At 35.4% G+C, this 20877-nt stretch overlaps 1 protein-coding gene across 12 annotated transcripts in view; it reads left to right on the forward strand.

Moving 5' to 3' along the window:
• Positions 1-20877, forward strand: part of Dys (Dystrophin) — a 2834509-nt gene that overhangs the window by 2770260 nt on the left and 43372 nt on the right. For 11 of the 12 annotated variants that reach the window (XM_069839232.1, XM_069839233.1, XM_069839235.1 and 8 more), the window contains 8 exons: positions 772-927; positions 4616-4752; positions 7078-7282; positions 11748-11833; positions 14331-14515; positions 15751-15893; positions 18250-18361; positions 20180-20436. In XM_069839232.1, coding sequence (XP_069695333.1) covers positions 772-927; positions 4616-4752; positions 7078-7282; positions 11748-11833; positions 14331-14515; positions 15751-15893; positions 18250-18361; positions 20180-20436 — 1281 coding nt within the window. The remainder of the gene's footprint in view (positions 1-771; positions 928-4615; positions 4753-7077; positions 7283-11747; positions 11834-14330; positions 14516-15750; positions 15894-18249; positions 18362-20179; positions 20437-20877) is intronic. The other variant, XM_069839228.1, reaches the window with a different exon arrangement.

Here is a 20877-nt window from a genome sequence, read left to right on the forward strand (position 1 = left end):
TTTTACTTACTTACTTACTTACTTACTTACTTACTTACTTACTTACTGGCTTTTAAGGAACCCGGAGGTTCATTGCCGCCCTCACATAAGCCCGCCATTGATCCTTATCCTGAGCAAAATTAATCCATTCTCTATCATCATATCCCACCTCCCTCAAATCCATTTTAATGTCATCTTCCCATCTACGTCTCGGCCTCCCTAAAGGTCTTTTTCCCTCCGGCCTCCCAACTAACACTCTATATGCATTCCTGGATTCGCCCATACGTGCTACATGCCCTGCCCATCTCAAACGTCTGGATTTAATGTTCCTAATTATGTCAGGTGAAGAATACAATGCGTGCAGTTCTGCGTTGTGTAACTTTCTCCATTCTCCTGTAACTTCATCGCTCTTAGCCCCAAATATTTTCCTAAGCACCTTATTCTCAAACAGCCTTAATCTCTGTCTCTCTCTCTCTCAAAGTGAGAGTCCAAGTTTCACAACCATACAGAACAACCGGTAATATAACTGTTTTATAAATTCTAACCTTCAGATTTTTTGACAGCAGACTGGATGATAAAAGTTTCTCAACCGAATAATAACACGCATTTGCCATATTTATTCTGTGTTTAATTTCCTCCCGAGTATCATTTATATTTGTTACTGTTGCTCCCAGATATTTTAACTTCTCCACCTCTTCAAAATATATTCATTTATGTTATATTTGTTACTAGTTGTAATATTACACTTCAACATTCCTTCGTCTAACGTGTTTCTGTACTTGAACGCTATAGGTGGAAACTCCTTCAGATGGCTGTGGACGACCGCTACAAGCAGCTCAATGATTTTGGGAAGGAGGGATCTCCACCGAACCAGGGCTTCCTATCTGCGTCCGTTGAACACCCATGGGAACGCGCCATTACTGCAAACAAAGTGCCTTATTACATTAAGTACGTAGTTTCAGTAATTTCTCATGCAAGTGTTACTGCACTAGATCATTTAGTTCTTATCTCCAGATCATCGCCTGTGTTTGTTGCGAAATCAGGTTATTTATTTATAAAATTATTATTTGTATTGTATTAATGTTTAAAATATGATTTATCATTGCTTTTACAATAGGCGATATTTGTCTTAATTTTTACCACATACAGAGTGTTACAGGAAAAATCTAAAATACTTAAGGATAATATAGTTTGGGTTAACCTACATCGATTTAACCTGATATACATATGTCCGAAGTCTAACGGTTGAGATGAAATTAAGGAGAAAAATACTGAACATCTTGCGGTTCCGTATACTTGACATGTTATGCCAGATCTTTCACACACTGAGCACCGCAACATCAGCGCAATACACACAACTGAATACATGTTCACTTCACATTTACTTTATGTATTCGCTATAATGAATATGCAGATATGATTTTGTTGTTGTCTTGTTGTTTTTTAATGCCAGGCATTTGACAATGAAGTCATTTGACCTCTTGCACTCCAATATTTTTCAAAGATATTATCATGACCAGCCACTGAAGCACAGATTTTGAAGTGTTCCGAATCCATTTCTTGGTTTGAGTTGCACAATGGACAGTTAGGGGACTGATATATTTCAATTCTATGCAGGTGTTTGGCCAAACAATCATGGCCTGTTGCCAATCTAAATGCAGCTACAGACGATTTTCGTGGTAAATCGGGAATTAACTGTGGATTTTGATGCAGAGAGTTCCATTTTTTCCCTTGGGATTGTCTTATTAAATTTTGTTTGTTGAAGTCTAAGTATGTAGATTTAATAAATCTTTTCACAGAGTAATACGTAGATTTAGTAACAGGTCTGTAAGTAGCAGTGCTGCCCTTCTTTGCTAAAGCATCCGCATTCTCATTTCCCAGGATTCCACAATGGGATGGTATCCATTTGAATACAATTCTTTTATTGAGTGATATTAATTGAGAGAGCATTTTAGTTATTTCTGATACCGAATGTAGTTTGGGTTAACCTACATCGATTTAACCTGATATACATGTCCGAAGTCTAACTGTTGAGATGAAATTAAAGAGGAAAAATACTGGAATGTCTTGCGGTTCCGTATACTACTGGGTGTTCATTTCAAAGTGTGTCATGACGTCACTGTTGTGAGTCAGCGATTTGAAGCGAGTTTCAGCTTTTATGTCAGAGAAGTTTCCTATTAATTAAGGCGTTCAATGTGAACTTGACAACTTGTACGGTATAACTTGAATGTCTTAGCAACAGATGGCGGTCTGTACGGTCTGTGTGCTACATAACCTCTTTCGAACTGTGTTTTGCGCGGGCAAGTTATACGCAGGGTATTTGTTATCATCGGTAACGGCAACATTCCACAATACAAATCAAATGCTCCGTGTCCATGTTGACAGTCGAAGTTAATGTCAACAAATACGTAAGTAATCGTCTTAACCCTCTCCCCATATCCCGGCAGTAAGGAAAAAAAAACTAACCTCAGCACATGTTTCCATACAGTTCACATTCCTGCCACTATCCGGCGTTACCGTACGTATCGGTAAGTACTCTTCAGAATGAACGCCGTACTTGCTAGGCAACTTATCTGGCATAAAGGTAATACGCCTCTGCGGAAGTGTAGGAAGATTGAATTCTCTAGGCTCATCGGCTAGCCACATGACGGCATACAGCGAGCCATGACACATTTTGAACTGAACATCCAGTATACTTGACATGTTACGCCAGATCTTTTACACACTGAGCACCGCAACATCAGCGCAATACACACAACTGAATACATGTTCACTTCACATTTACTTCATGTATTCGCTATAATGAATATGCAGATATACTTTTTGTTTATGGATTTTGTGATGGCAATGCATTGACTGCTGTCCAGGAGTACAGAAGACATTTTCCCAATCGAAGGGTTCCATCTATCTTTGTGTTTTCCCATGTTTACCGGATGTTATCTGAAAATGGTAAGCTACCAAGTGTTTCATTGAAGTCGGAAAGAGAACTGGTATCAGTACCTGATATGAATTTAGAATTCATGGAATCCATAAGAACAGCAACCTTAGTAATTCGTCCTGTGTAATTATTTTATTTTCTCACTGAGAGAGAGAGAGAGAGAGAGAGAGAGAGAGAGAGAGAGAGAGAAGGATTTGATTAAATCATCAGCCCTCCAGTGAGGGTGACCACAAGGATCCAGAATACAGAACAGTTATGCTTTTTAAGTCGATTAATTAAAAAAATACTAAATTTTGGATTTGGAATTCGCTTGATGACAAAATTACCTTTCTTGAAAATATAGATGATATTTGATGATATGTAAAGGGTCCTTAAGAATTTGTAATAGGATATTTTGTATTGGAAAGACTTGGAATTTTAATTTCACTAATAGTTGGTAGGTAGACTGTGGTAGGAAACCTCTCGCTCCAAATGTCATACCTTTGACGACCCACTGATTAACAGGTATGTTATATTTAGAAGAGATGAAAGGTAAGCATGGTTCATATATCTCTTGCTTTTCCTTGTTGACCTCGTTCCGCTTGTGAGAGATTTCTCTCAAAGCGGATGGTCTTATCCTTAACCCTGTCGATGGCTATGATATCCGCGCGCCTGTTGGAATCTGCAGCCGAAATGCAATGAAGCTCTTCGTGAACCTTCCAACCAAAGTGTCTTAGGACTTCTGCAATACTTTTCCTCACTCTATGATGTCTGTTGTTCCGTAGCAGGTCGCTTTTCCTGGAGAATCCCAATACGTGACCAATAGTTTCTGTCTCGTTGCAGTCAGTATGCCTGCAACGGGTTGTATTAAATGATCTGCCAGGAACGGATCTTACAAGAATAAGATTGCAAGAAAGCTTCACCGCATTGACGTATTCAGATGCTGAAAGAGGTTTTTTGCTGGACATCCATGAATTAGTTTTAGGGCATTCACCATACATAATCGCTCCTTTCCTTTTATGTGGCAGTTGACACCAAGATTGGAAAGATCTCGTTCTTAGAATTTCTCTAAGTTTCCTCCCACTGGTCTTTGGAGGAAGAGACGATTTAGTAAAATTAAGTTTTGCAAGGGCCGAATTTTTCTCTTCTTCAAGATCCCGTATATGATGTAAATGTGGATCATGAAGGGGCTGAAGACGATTGCAGATATTAAAATGCTGTATACTGGCTTCCCATTCTGCACACAGTATACCCAGTCCACGAATTTTTTTAGATGAATGTAACAAAGAATTTGAAGTGTCGTCTGGTAACATCATGATTTCTTTGACAGCACTTGAGAAATAAACTTATTGGAACAACACAATATGCAGCATTATCAACAATGCCTTTTATCACAATGTTCTAAAATGTAGAAATACGTCTATAATAGGCCTACTTTTCCTCATTTAAAAGTTCGCCCATGTAGATTAACCCGACGTACATTATCCTGAAATATTTTACATTTCTCCTGAGACAAGTAACCAAAAAATGTATGCAGCAGAATTTAAAAAAAAAAAATATTTCTCCAACTGAAAATTTGTCTATAAATATGTTATTTCTTTACTGTTTCACTCGTTTTTGTGCGTTTCACTACATTATATTATATAATTATAGTAAACCTTCTGTTACATAAAGACCTTAAATACGCACAGTGATATCTGATATTCCATTTTCTTCTAGTCATCAGTTGGAAACTACACATTGGGACCATCCCAAGATGATTGAGCTAATGAATTCTCTCTCTGACCTCAATGAAGTACGCTTCTCAGCATACAGGACAGCCATGAAGCTCAGAACTGTTCAGAAAAGATTATGCTGTAAGTATGTAGCCTTATTTCCAGAGTAAATAAAATTACTATATCTATTTCAGATTTCCTTAAGGCCCGTTAATTTACCTATATTTCTACAGAGTTGCCTTAACGAAATTTGTAAGGATCAGTAAAAAGTGGAAATTACTCTTGATTTCTTTTTCTGAATTTAAATTATAGAATTAAAATGTAGACAGATTAGATAAATGCAATGTAAACCCAACGTCTACTCCATCGCCTTTCTTTCGTGTAGAACAGGGCTGGGCACATTACGTGATTCTGAGAAATGAGCGCTGTGTGCTTTAAAGAACCGGTCTTGCGAGCGCTGTGACGTATGCATACTGTACGTCATTCAGTGTCGGTGCAGTGGTGACTCTGCAGTATGATGGCGAACTTTAAAGACGGAGCTTGCGCTCATACACTAAAGCGGCCCGCTACTCCCAATGCTTTTAATGTATCATGGGAGGAGGAGTTCTTTTTGGTAGAGAGCAGTGGATTAGCAAAGTGTTTAATTTGTCATAAAACACTCCAGCTGATTAAGAAGTTCAATATCCAACGGCATTATTCTTTACAACGTATGCCAGAAGGTCAATTACCTAAACGGGCATTATACGGACACCCAGGAGGATTAAGGAAGAGAGGAAGACCAAGGTTGAGGTGGCTTCAGAATGTGGAAGATGATCTGCGGAGAGTTGGATGCAAGAGATAGAGACAACGGGCTCAAGATAGAGATGAATGGTTTCTTCTGATTAAGGAAGCCCAGGCCCTTCATGGGCTGCAGTGCTAATAATGAATGAATGAATGAATTATTCTTTACAACATGCTACTGAATATGACAAATATGTTGGTAATGAACGCCATAAATTAATACAACTTAAAGAAAATTTCTCAGGTGCATTATATTAGAGTATCTATTTGATATTTATATTGCATTATAAGTTATTATACATTTCGTAATATATAATTTTAAATTATACAAGTATTATGTTATATGAATCCTCTAGATTCAAAATCCCCACTTTCATAAATTGAAGGATTTTAACAGTATCTGGTGGCCAATAGAGGCAATTTTCAACCTAACAGTGACTTTTAACCAAACTTTTGCTTCAAATTTAGTGGCTTTTTAAATTAAAACTGTATAAATCATTCGAATTTATTCTTAGCAAGCAATATGTGGGCGTAACTCAATTACGAACAAAATGGTATTTAGAGGGTTTTGAATCTAGAGGATTCATATGTCATAGTACAGTATATTAAAATTCATTATATATCATATATCATACATTATATTATATTATATTATATTATATTATATTATATTATATTATATTATATTATATTATATTATATTATATTATATTATATCATATATCATACATTATATTATATTATATTATATTATATTATATTATATTATATTATATTATATTATATTATATCTTGTCATATCATATATCATATCATATCATATCATATCATATCATATCATATCATAGGCCTATCATATCATATATCATATCATCTCATATCATATTATATATTATATATTTTCCACAAAATTGCAAAGGAATTGAAAACATTCATGAAGGTAAATTCATCAAGCGATGTTTAATTATATTGGCAGATGAACTCTGTCCACAGCAAGTAGGGGAAGTGGAAGCCATACGCCTGTCTCGTAGAACCGTGGTGAGGAGATTGCAGTATGTGCGTATGGGTTACGTAAATAAGCCTAATGATTTGTGTATGTGCATAGAGCGAAGTTTATTCCATTAAATTAATAAGAGTGTTATAAATTCTGTACTGTACAATGGATTGATGTAATATCCTTATAAACTATTATGTACTGGCAGACTGAATGACTAGAACAACCGTGGCTCTTGTTATATTAATGCAGGGAAAGTAGCTGTAATGCGAGTCCGCCACTACGTGAGCGTTCTGCTCCAGCTTGCCTTGCGGAGCGAGAGCAGCTCTGGCCGGCTAAATGGAGCCGCTCTCATGCCCGGCCCTGGTGTAGAATCTGATTGAAATTCTGATCGGTTCAAAGTTGAATTTAGGATTTATTGGTTTCCACATTATCTTCTGATTTTGTCAACTAAAAATCTCCTGATTCTGCTAGTTTGGCAAATTAGATTACGCCACTTCTGAGACATGGACACTTATAAAGTGGAATTTGTAAGCCGTATTATAGGATAATAGCCGAGTATAATGGCAAACAGAATCATTTTCAAATGAAAGCATGCTAAGGATTTTCTTTGCCTTAAACCAATGTAAGATGACGCTTGCTTAGCAGTTAGCAGCATTTCTTTCACTTGAAGGCTTGGTTTTCGTTTCCAGTGGATCTTCTCAGCCTAGCAGCTGCTCTGGAGTCATTCGACTCTCATGGTCTGCGAGCACAAAATGATAAGCTAATCGATGTTCCTGACATGGTGACTGTACTCACTTCCCTTTACGAACTGATTTCGGCCGATAATCCCAGCCTTGTTAACGTGCCACTCTGCCTGGACCTCGCCATCAACTGGCTGCTCAATGTGTATGACAGGTAACTGAACTTGGCCCACTGAAATACATTACATTTTGAATTATTATAATTACGTGGTTCTGTAAATATGTTTCCGCTTTCAGAGATTTCACTATTTTCTGGTGTTGAAAAAACTGAAAAGTTAGTAGCACACTTCAGAGCTTAAAGCTGTTGTGTAGGCCTGTATCTATGTGATGAAAATGCGATTTTCTTTTTGATTTATTAAAAAAATGTGTATGATAGTCATAAATGTCTGAATGTGGAAAGTAATTATTTGTAAAACGGAGAAACCATTTATTATTCATTTATCACACCCGATACCTTATTTATTGAACCACCTAGACTTTTAAGAATACGAAAGAATTTCAAACTTACCCCAAAACAAGTCATTTTTCAGAACAAATCATTTTTCAGAACAAATCAAGTGTGTTTGTGTGTGTGACTTTTTGCGTGTATATATTTTGTTGTGTTTTATGTGCGTGTGTTTTTTGCGTGTATATATTTTGTTGTGTTTTATGTGTGTGTGTTTTTTGCGTGTATATATTTTGTTGTGTTTTATGTGGGTGTGTTTTTTTGCGTGTATATATTTTGTTGTGTTTTATGTGTGTGTGTTTTTTTTCGTGTATATATTTTGTTGTGTTTTATGTGTGTGTATTTTTTGCGTGTATATATATTGTTGTGTTTTATGTGCGTGTGTTTTTTGTGTGTATATATTTTGTTGTGTTTTATGTGTGTGTGTTTTTTTGCTTGTATATATTTTGTTGTGTTTTATGTGCGTGTGTTTTTTTGCGTGTATATATTTTGTTGTGTTTTATGTGGGTGTGTTTTTTGCGTGTATATATTTTGTTGTGTTTTATGTGTGTGTGTGTTTTTTTGCGTGTATATATTTTGTTGTGTTTTATGTGTGTGTATTTTTTTGCGTGTATATATTTTGTTGTGTTTTATGTGCGTGTGTTTTTTTGTGTGTATATATTTTGTTGTGTTTTATGTGTGTGTGTTTTTTTGCTTGTATATATTTTGTTGTGTTTTATGTGCGTGTGTTTTTTTTGCGTGTATATATTTTGTTGTGTTTTATGTGCGTGTGTTTTTTTGCGTGTATATATTTTGTTGTGTTTTATGTGTGTGTGTTTTTTGCATCAGTATATTTTGTTGTGTTTTATGTGCGTGTGTTTTTTGCGTGTATATATTTTGTTGTGTTTTATGTGCGTGTTTTTTGCGTGTATATATTTTGTTGTGTTTTATGTGTGTGTGTGTTTTTTTGCGTGTATATATTTTGTTGTGTTTTATGTGCGTGTGTTTTTTTTGCGTGTATATATTTTATTGTGTTTTATGTGTGTGTGTTTTTTGCGTGTATATATTTTGTTGTGTTTTATGTGAGTGTGCTTTTGCGTGTATATATTTTGTTGTGTTTTATGTGCGTGTGTTTTTTTGCGTGTATATATTTTGTTGTGTTTTATGTGTGTGTGTGTTTTTTTGCGTGTATATATTTTGTTGTGTTTTATGTGTGTGTGTTTTTTGCATCAGTATATTTTGTTGTGTTTTATGTGCGTGTGTTTTTTTGCGTGTATATATTTTGTTGTGTTTTATGTGTGTGTTTTTTTGCGTGTATATATTTTGTTGTGTTTTATGTGGGTGTGTTTTTTTGCGTGTATATATTTTGTTGTGTTTTATGTGGGTGTGTTTTTTTGCGTGTATATATTTTGTTGTGTTTTATGTGTGTGTTTTTTTGCGTGTATATATTTTGTTGTGTTTTATGTGCGTGTGTTTTTATGCGAGTGTTTTTCTTTTTTATGGGAGTGTGTGTTTTTTGTGCCTCTATGTGTGTGTTTTTGTGTGTTTTTGTTTGTGTATGTAAGGATTAATTTTTGGTTCTACAGAATTTACCTCTTATGGTTAAAGTGGTTGTTAGAGGAGAAAAATTCGCTCCGGCGCCAGGGATCGAACCCGGGTCCTTGGTTCTACGTACCAAGCGCATGTCACACCTGGAATAAGGCCACAAAGGGAAAAACACTAGAGGAGAGGGATTCAATCCGGTGCTGTGGATTGAACTTCGGCGTAGCTCAGTGGTCAGTGCGCTTGATACGTAGAACCAAGGACTCGGGTTCGATCCCGGGCGCCGGAGCTAATTTTTCTCCTCTAATAACCATTGCTTTGTGTGTGTTTTTTTATGCGTGTGTTGTGTGTGTTTGTGCAGTTGCTGGGATTTGAACTCAGATCTCCACACAAAGCCGACGTTCTAATTGTGTGACTAATGGTCCGTCGGTACAGTAGAGTTCAGAGAAAGAATATAGGGACTATTTTCTGCTCTCAGACGCAGCCCACTTTCTACCCACGTTCTCCTCTAGCATGCCTTTGATACTCGTAGATTTCATTTAAAAAAATGTTCACCATTCTGCTGTTTAAAAATAACCGAAAAGATGTAACTGCAAAGAACAACTACAAACAGCTGACTTTGAGACGCAGCAAGAGTCCAATCTGTCATTTACGGCTGTATTTGTGGTAATTGAATGGAAATAATATAAGAGTGTACTATATGTCGTTCTCGGTTGTTCTAGTGGTTATATTACTGGATTAGGGTTCCCAGACATATTGGAAAAAAATACGGGAGTCCTATCAGTTATCACTTAGTAAGTTTCGTTTGCGCACCCATCAAATAAGCCAATCTTTCAATGTGTGTGTAGTAAAGTTTATTACACGAACACTTTACTAACTAAAAGGTCCACACCTGTGGAGTAACTGTTAGCTCGTCTGACCGCGAAACCCAGTGGCCCGGGTTCGATTCCCGGTCGGGACAAGTTTCCTGGTTGAGGTTTTTTCCGGGGTTTTCCCTCAACCCACTATGAGCAAATGCTAGGTAACTTTCGGTGCTGGACCCTGGACTCATTTCATCGGCAATATCTCCTTCATCTCATTCAGATGCTAAATAACCTAAGATGTTAATAAAGCGTCGTAAACTAACCTACTAAAATAAAAAAGAAACTAACTTAGGGTAAGTAAACAAATAGTAAACAAAATTGTTATGGAGCATATTTGCATTAAGTTTAAGCTTCTTTGTCTAAGTTGCCTTCAAATTGCTTTTACTAATTCATTTTGAATCTTGCGTACACTACTTTTAACACTTGAATATACTGTAATTAATTGATTAACTAGTGGACTTACTCGTTACTTACATGGAAATCCTACACATACAACCCAAGAACCAAAAACTCAACACACTAGAACAATACGAAATATACAAACACACTAAAACACACCCCGATCAAATTCTCAACACACAGATCAGTTTCAGTACACACACACTATTTGACTCCACTCTTCAACACTTTTCAACAATCAAACACACCCGCATAACAGGCAGAGAAGTTCGAGATGACGCCGAGATCTAGTAGGCTCTGAGGATGGTGCGTGAAGCACTGAAACAGCTGTAAGCCGCACAAATCTTACATAATTAACACGAGTAAGTCCGCTAGTTAATCAATTAATTATGCTTTTACTAAGTTATTACAGAAATAGCTACAAAATACTCTACTCATGTGACAATATTCTTATGGTATAAATCAATCCACCTTGGCCTTGCAATATTTCTCTGAAGAATGAATTTCACTTAACAATCGTTTATTTTGAAGGTCATGTCATGAAAAGCAACACAGTCATCACTGAAAAATTATTTTACAACAAGCATTGATTTTACTGGTTTTACAGACAATTTATTTTTTTCATTAGTCCATAGAGCGTTCATGCTAGAAAATAATCTTTCGACACACGCATTTGTTCCAGGGATACACATAATTAACTCCGCTATCCTCTTCAAATTTGAGAGTTCTCCTTCAGTACTTTTCAAATGATCCACTCAGACTACTTTTCAAATGATCCACTCAGACTTTATCTAAACGTTTGGTGTTGCCATCACTCGCCTTAAGAAATTAATAACTCACAATAATATTGTTTCATAATAGCCTATCTACAGTCACCTGTAATGATGAAGTGTGGTGTTTGTAATTTGTAATGTAGAATACACATTGTAACTTTTCCGTTTTTTCTCAGTTTAGAACTCTAAAGTACGGGACCGAAAGCTGTCCCGAAGATTTTTCTCGGGACAATGGGACGCATTAGCGAAAAACGGGACGATCCCGTATTTTGCGGGACGTCTGGGAACCCTAAGGTAAAAAATGATGCTGAATAGATCTATAACTTCGAAATGAAATTAAAGTTGGAAAGCTCAAAGATTATACGGGACATAAAAGAACCCTGTACATAAATAAGCAGATGCCAGGTAAAATTTACCACGTACATCAAAATTAAATTGTGGAATGGCCTAAATGAACGTCAGTTTGTTCCACTGTTTACTTTTAATCCATTCATCCGTCAATCCATCTATCATCTTTGCGACCTGCCAGTATTCCTTCCCTAAACTTTACTGTAATAGGTTAACTTTTACTTTTCATTGTATCTGTAGTTCATTTTGTGTTTTTCTGCCTACTTCCAGCCAACGCACAGGACAAATCCGAGTTCTCTCCTTCAAAGTAGGACTTGTTCTACTGTGTAAGGGACATCTAGAAGAAAAATATAGATGTAAGTATTAAGTATAACATCAATGGTACTATACCAACTTTAATCCCGTAACCCAAAGTAAGTTAACGCTGATCACTGCAAATAAAATTACTGCTTTTCAATAGAACCCCAACTATCCATTATCTTAACTGATAGGTGAGCGGATTTTTTTTTCCCCTTGGAGTTCTATTTTTTTCTCTTTCTCCTACAGAAAATACTATGGTTATGATATATTTATTTCTAAAACTTTTATCTAGTTCTGGGTCGCCACCAGGTCTCTGTATTCAGGCTTCCCATAACCTTCTAATTACAATTTCATCGACGTGCGTTGTCTGTTTATTTGATCTTTACTACTCGTACTACTTTAACATGTACTAGAGATGAACAACTATCGAGAAAGCAAGACTAACAGCGCCTGCAAAGCCGAAAACCCGCACGCAATGTTGCATACGTCGTCGCGTCGTTGACGTAAAGACTCTTGTGAGTGTTTCGAGACGTCGAGATTGATCACTCCCGAAGTCCTGAACGTCAAGCAGCCTTGAATCGCAACAGTTGTTTATACCTGAGTGAATATTTATCTACTTTGGCAACTGTTATATATGTATAAACAATCAAGTAGCCTATTTGAAACATCATCTCTACCTTTCAGTGTATAATAATCCGTTCCCCAGTCTTTATTTAATTGCTAGGCCCTTATTAAAAGGCTAGGAATTTTCTTTTCATATATTTGAGATCAAGTGTGCAATCTCAAATAAAAAGATATTAACATTATGTTTTATGTTTCTTAGAAATGCAAATTTATTTGAGAATTGTTTTTTTTTTTTATTATTTATATAACCATAGTTAATATCTTGTAATAGAACCAGAACATTTTGATAACTAAGATACTGTTCTGTTTTGTCTTTTTGTCTCATTTTCACATTTATAATGTTATTTATTTCAATGATGTATGTTATTCAAAGTTACGAAATCTTTCCATGCCGACCAAATGCTATTTCGAGAATGACGAGCGAGACTCGAAGCGCAGCGAGAATGACGAACTGAGACTCGAAAGACAAATGCAACGAACACTGCGAGCGAGAGCGGCAGATAGTTTTGTTCATCTCTAATATATACCCTCTATCAACTATCTACCTTCTACCTTTAAATCTTTCTCATCTTTCCAACGACCACCTCAACAATTCTTTTGTCTATTTATATTGAAGTACCCCCCCCCCCAACTCCATCATTTAAAACTTTCCTGATTGTACACTATCTTTTGCAAGCACTTCCTATATTAGTAAACTTTCACTTTCATCCCCAATTTACAAACACTTCCAATTTCCCCTTGTCACCTCCCTTATCATTTATTACTTCTCTAGTTTCTAATTCACTTATTCATTTATTCACCGATTACTTTTTGTTAGTCACTATTATTGATTGTACACCTACTTTATGTTTCTATGTCTTTTGCCACGCTTTTATCACTCCCTCCCCCTTAAGCACCAACTCCGTAGGCTGTAGTTTTGCGGTTCCTTATTTCCTCGTTTCCTCCCATCACAAGTAGTTAGCCCATCCAATTCTTCTTTACTTTCCCTCCTTGTCGACTCAGGATGTCCTCCTTGTTTCTACTTTGGTTATAATTAAATTACTTGTAATGTAATTGAGGATGTTTATAGTTAATTTTTTTGTTCCGTAGTAGTTGAAATAAGCAAATGTCTAAATGAACTGTTATATAGGTAAGAGAAATAATCATAACAAATATCTGTAATCTGTTAAAAGGCAATGAGATATAATTTTTATTAATTTGGCTATTTTGCTGTAACAATATGTAAGTATTATTTTTAATCTTAGAGGTAATATATATAAAGGCACGTGCCCATTATGTAGACACAGAGAAGATGACATTCATATTGTTTTTTAATGTCAATATACAAAAGAAATACGGATGAAATTTATAAATGAAAAGTTCCTACAAATGAATAAAGAAATAGCTATAAGAAAAACTTATGAATAATAATAACATAAAGTTACAAAGACAAATAGGTCTGTATCTTTTTTCGGTCAAAAAAATTAGACTAGAAAGAATAAATAAAATAGCTAGAATTGAATGAGAAAAAAATTGGATAAGAAAAAAAGTTTAGTTTTTGAATAGTAGGCCTACTATCAATAAATATAATAAAACATATATATTCAAAAGTTTTAAATATACTAGAATAATGGAAGATTTATATATGATAGCTGCACATTGTAGATTGAAACTTGAAGTACAACTTAGCCAAGTGAGCAAAGACTAATTGTAACAACATAATAAAATGAGTTGAGTCTTGCACAAAACTAGTCGCAAGTGCAAGATAAAACATCTTATATTAAGTAGTTAAGTTTAGTAATTATATTAAAAATTGTATATCTGTATGTAAATTATGAAGTGTGTAATGTAAGGTTTCAATGATTATATATATATATATTTTTTTTTTTTTTTTTTTTGTCTGTGATCTATAATAAATATCATATATATCATTTTTAATTTTGCTTTCAGATCTGTTCCGACTGATTGCGGATCCAAATCGTTTAGTGGATCAACGCAAGTTGGGATTACTGTTGCATGATTGCATTCAGGTGCCCCGGCAACTGGGTGAAGTCGCAGCTTTTGGAGGCTCCAACATTGAACCATCAGTCCGCAGTTGTTTTGAAAAAGCAGGAAAAGATAAAACCTCCATAGAGGTAAAGAAGTACTTTTGTATTTATTCAATATAATTAATGTATATGTAATAGAAAATTATTTCTACCAATTTGGCTTCTATTAGTCTGAAATTAATAGATCTCTTTGCCTGGCTGCCCGAGTCTCTCCCACTCCCTCGCCCTCTCCACTCTCTCTCTTCTCTCTCTCTCTCTCTCTCTCCTCTCATTCTCCCTCGCCTTTCCCACTCTCTCCCTCTCTCTCTTTTCCTCTCTCTCTACCTCTCTTTCCCTCTCCCTCTCCACTCACTCTCTTTTCCTTCTCTCTCTCTTCCTCTCCACTCATTCTCTCCCTCCCTCTCTCTCTTTCTCCCTCCCTCTCTTCCTTTCTCCTTCCCTCTCGCCTCCTCCCCCTCTCTCACGTTCTCCTTCCCCTCTCTTCCCCTCTTCCCTCTCTCTCCCCCTCTTCCCTCTCTCTCTCTCTCACTCTCTCTCTCTTCCTCTCCCGATTTATGTACAGTATTCTGAAGAGAACACTAGTTACCTTGATGCATAGAACCATTTATTTCTATATATCTGTGGCCGGGAGGAAAAAGGTCTTAAGTAAAAATTGTATACTTTTCAGGAGAGCAATAGAAAGATTGAATTTGGTGTCAATTATAGAGTTCTTTTAATTAAAAGGTTTTTCCTGGATATTATTTGTTTATATTTCTTTATTTTCTTGATTAGCCCTTTTAAGGCTACAACCCAAACTGAGAAGCAGAGACTACTTAAACATAAGACTTTTTTTCATGTCAAAGTAAATGGGAAATTTAAATTGTTAGGAATGCAAAATAGGTCTTAAACAATATAAGACTGTTTACCTGCAGCTGAAAGTTTTAAAAGGAAAGGGCATCAGTATGTGATAAAATAGCTAAAATACAAGTTAGACCTTTTTAATAGGGAAGCTTGGAAGATAAACATGTAATGTTTGTAAGGAATAAATATTAAATATTCTTAAGTCCTTTATTCTGTGTGTGCTCGATTCAAAAAGTACTTAGGACATTTGGTAACGCTCTATAAATTCAGCCAGGAGTCTTATTCGACTTTAGCCGTTTTACCATAGAGAATTGTTTCTGCTTTCAGAATATATAAAAATCTCATTTTCACAAAAAAAATTGACTTAAGACCTTTTTCCTCCCAGCCACAGATATAGTGCTGAACAAAACATGTTAATTCCTCTCTACATCCGTAAGGAGACCAGGCAATAGGATAAGATCACATTGCTTTGTCTTGTGCAGGCGATCCACTTCCTCAACTGGCTGCAGCAGGAGCCCCAGAGCATGGTGTGGCTGCCCGTTCTACACAGATTGTCTGCCGCGGAGACAGCCAAGCACCAAGCCAAGTGCAACATTTGCAAGGAGTATCCAATAGTCGGCTTCAGGTAAGTTGCGGAGAATGTAGTCAGTAAACAGGATGATTCACTAGAATTTACTTTCCCTTACGGAGCTTATTTCCATAGCAAAAAATGTCATATAAACATTTGTCCTAATCTTAATATTTTCAGAATTATACTAGTTTGAAGTTGTTTGTGAAATACCGTTAATCTTGAGTTTTAAAGGTAAAAAGATATTACAGATAAAGAATGAACTATTCAGGAGTATCATTTATCATTTCTTTCATTAGCTAATATTCTGAAGCTAGAAATATGTTGTGAATTCCATAGTTGCTTCGTACAGATATTTTTTTTCGATTTTTAACTACAAAATTACATTTTCTTACGCATTTATCACAACAATTATTACAAATCACACCACTCTTGTAAATTCTTTAAGACTGTGCAGTAGGATGCGTAATTAAACTATAAAGAATCAAGTTCCTAAAGACGTATGATTTGTAACAATTTTTGTGATGAATACATAAGAATGATGTAATTTTTAGTTAAAAATTAAAAAACAAAATCTGTACATAGCAATTAACAACATATTTTTAGTTTCAGAACACTAGCCAATTAAAGAAATGAATAGTTCAATCTCTATTTGTAATATTTTTTACCCATAAAACAAAAGAAAAAAAGTTATTTTACTAACCACTTCAAATTAGTGTACGTTAACTCTGAAAATATTGAGATTTTTTTTTGCTCAGAATGTCTTCGGAAATAAGCTCCATAAGGGACGGTAAACCCTCGTGAATCACCCTGTATAGTCTGTGTTTCTTTTAAATAGATAGTGCAGACTTACATGTAAGATGTATGTTTAATATTATTTTTGAAACATATAACAAGCTGCATTCTTTAACAGTTAGTCCTCATCTATGGCTCTACATACATTTGATTGTGCATATGCTTATTTTTCTATTTTTACAGAAAAGAAACGAGTACTTTGTTTTTAAAGCTCAGATTTGTTAAGAAAAGGCATTTTGCTTGATTGTAATGGCTATTGCAAAATGTAAGGTGAACCGGGGTAAGTGTAAATTTGGGGCAGGTATAACCCATGCCATTAAACGCAAAATGGCGAGTTTGTAAAGTGGCGCCAACTATCGAATGTTCGTGCTGCTAGAAACTACTTCACATACATTCTTGAGTGGAAACATTTTCGTGCCCAAAATATAAAATTCTGTTTCTATTTGTTCTTTGATTCTTTCGATTTGTCTTAAGTAAAAATTCTTAGGGACATAAAGAATCATTTTTGTTGAGTTTGTGTGGCATTTAGTCTTTTTAATATTTGCAGTGTATTAAATGCCCAAAATATAAAATTTTCGTTCTGTATGTCTTTTGATTCTTTCAATTTGACATACGCAAAACTTCTTAGGAACATAAAAATGCATTTTATTTAGTTTGTGTCATTTTGTCATTTTAATATTTGCAGTGTATTAAATGCCCAAAATATACAATTTTCATTCTATATAGAATGTAATATTCTTTCATATTTACTTTCCCCAAGACATATTTTGATCTTTGCTGCAGAAAGGTACTAGGTTACATTAACCCCAGTACTGGGGGCAAGTGTAATCTATGAACCGACTAATATGTTTTGCATTCGTAGATCTCAACTTAATAACATAATTTCTTTTCTTCTTCACCATAGTTAGGTAAGGTATTATTGGTCACCTGTTGAAATTTTAGACAAAATTTTAATTTCATTTCAGCAAGTTATTAAATGTCAAAGTTGAACTATTCAATTTATGGGTTCTGCTTACCTCTGTTTACCTTACTCCGTTCACTCTTAGAATGGACCTCAATGTAAACAAAACAGACTGTACTTATCCCTCCAAAAACTAGACCTGTACACCCCAGACCAAAAATGAGGAATAAGTACATAGATTTAGAATGTGCACTAGGTACTGCTCTGTAAACAAAATGCCTTGCGATAACTGGCACGTGATTAATGTTTACATCAGGACCCAAATTTAGTGGACAGACTATAATCATAACTTCCTGTGACGTAGAAAATTTTGCGGAGAAAATTCTCAGAATGTCTTTCATTATATACGTACTGTAGCAGCAGAAAATAACATAAATTCATTGTATGCCTATTCTAGTATAATACTAAAATTATATAATTATTTCAGTTGCATATTTGTAGTCCATATGAGCAAATTTTGCACATATTTAGTTGCTTACTTCCATGTTCTGTTTTGAAAACATTTTCAGGCTTTAGTTCTAAATATCAATGAGGCACCATAGCAAAAATTGTTGCAAGGGGACACAGCTGAAAGGAATTCAGGCATAGCTTAAAATAAATTTCAGGCTGATGGCTGTGAAATACATTGTTTTTTCTTTCTTTCTTTCTTTCTTTCAGGTATCGCTGTTTGAAGTGTTTTAACTTCGACATGTGTCAGAACTGTTTCTTCTCAGGGAGGAAAGCAAAGAATCACAAACTTACTCATCCTATGCAAGAGTACTGCACAGCTGTAAGTTTCTTCTTACATTTATAACAAAATATCAAAGTATAATTATTTATTTTCCTTTGATACTTGAGCCTTACTTCATTAAAGGAACTGATTGTTTACAAATATCCTATTTACAAATTCTTTTGTGTTCAGTAAAAATGTATATCCTATTATCAGTTTTACTTCACTTGACTGAACAAGTCAATCAGATTAACGACTAAATGTTGAGCCACTGGTGTAGCTCAGACAGTATCGAGTTAGACTCGAGATCTGAAACTACACTCTGGCACGGGTTCAAATCTCACTTGGACAAACTATCTGATTGGCTTTTTTCCGAGGTTTTGCCCAATTGTAAGCTGAATGTCTATAATCATGTGGCAAATCCTCGGCCTCATCTCACTATCATCAATTCCATCGACTCTAAGTAACTTAGTAAGTCCATGCTGTGGAGTAATGGTTAGCATGTTGGACCGTGAAACGAGCAGGCCTGGGTTCAAATCCTGGTTGGGACAAGTTACCTGGTTGAGATTTTTCCGGGGTTTTCCCTCAACCAATTAAGAGCAAATTCTGGTAACTTTTGGCATTGGACCCTGGACTCATTTTGCTGGCATTATCACCTTGTCGGCCTGGGTGGCGTAAGAGATAGAGGCAAGGCATGTCTCTATTGCTTGGTCTGAAAGATTATGGATTCGAGTCCCGCCCTGGGCATGAGTGTTGCGTACATACTAGTATAAGAAACTGGAAAACGGAAAAAGAGAAACGAAAGAGGAAAAAAAGTAGTTGATTTAACGTCGTTAAATAACAGAGTAAAAAACCAACTTCACATTCGTAAATGTAGCACTATTATTATTATTATTATTATTATTATTATTATTATTATTATTATTATTATTATTATTATTATTATTATTATTATTATTATTGTTGTTGTTGTTGTTGTTATTATTACTATAGATGGAGGAACTATATTATAGAATAGAAAAGACGGTTTTATTTTCGCTGGCAGAATTAAGGCCATAAGGCCATCTCTTCCACTCAACCAACCTTAATCAATACAGTAGCGACACACATACTTAAATTATGAATATTTACAATACACTAAAGATTCTCCAGCAATATTCTTCAGTTAAGTTTTAACGACTAGTACATTTTTATTTAATTTGTGATAAAACCTATACGAAAAAATAATAACTTTATTTATGAGCTAATGTAATACAATTCAGTCTATATGCAATATGTGAATAATTATAATTAAGTTGATATAGCTAGTTGCTTAAATGATGAGAATTAATTTAATAGAAGTTTACTAGAACTATGTTATAGGGAGTAAAATATAAATTTAAAATATAGTTATATAATGAGAATAATATTAGTGTAATGAGATTTTACCGTTAGAGGTTTTGTATTCTATTTAGAGAAATTAATGGTACTAATAAGAATGGACAGATGTTAATTTCATTGTAACAAATATTAATCGGTAATTGAACTGTTAAGTAAGAATTTATGTAATTTTGACCTAAATGAAGTTACGTCCAACAACCCCTTACATCACTCAGAAGCGAGTTCCAATTTCTAGCAATTGATAAAGTTGTGTGCTTAATAGTTCCATGTGAAAAATTATTTTTTTCATTAATAGAGAGAAAAATGGTGATACTTTGGTGCAAGTTGGTGTGGAGTGTCTTCCATGGCTCATCCTAGTTTGGAAAATATGTTAATTTGACCCTTGAACAGACTAACTGTGGATTTTATTTTAGTTAATTTGGTTATTTATAGGAGATCCTATTGTTTGTTTCTTGTATGTATACATTTCAATAATTTGCATCTCTCACTTTCTCGAAGACTACATCTGGTGAAGATGTCAGGGACTTCACAAGAGCACTTCGCAACAAGTTCAAGTCGAAACGGTACTTCAAGAAGCATCCTCGGGTGGGCTACTTGCCTGTGCAGACAGTGCTGGAGGGCGACGCCCTGGAGAGCCCGGCACCCTCACCACAACATTCTACCCTCAGCCAGGACATGCACTCGCGTCTAGAAATGTACGCATCGCGGCTCGCAGAGGTGGAATTGCGCACCAGGAGTAATTCCACCCCTGACTCGTATGTATCGCTTAACACACGCCCACCCACACAGTAACCTACACAAATTAAAGATTTAACAAAGAGGTAAATACAAAATTTATTTCTATGGCTGATATTCCAGAAAGGTTTAGTGAAATACTTAGACAATGTACTCAACTAAAGTTTCAGTACAGTTCACATTCCTTGTCCATGGCAAGGCTCAACACATATCCTTCTCTGTAGCATAGTGGTTTCCATGCTGTTCATTAGATCTGAAAAGTCTTAATATGGATTCTATCCTGGAGAAGGGAAATACAGCCTGCGATTCCATTTCATAATTTTGCGGTACATAAAAGCACCTGCTCGCGAGAGGCTTCCACACATAATTATTTATCAGTCATTAATTTCTCGCCCCCATAATGTTTCATTGTTTACTGAAAGATGTCTCTGCGGCCCAACATCTCGATTGAGACTACAAGT

Source organism: Periplaneta americana, chromosome 11 (assembly GCF_040183065.1).
Source record: "Periplaneta americana isolate PAMFEO1 chromosome 11, P.americana_PAMFEO1_priV1, whole genome shotgun sequence".
Taxonomy (NCBI): Eukaryota; Metazoa; Arthropoda; class Insecta; order Blattodea; family Blattidae; genus Periplaneta; species Periplaneta americana.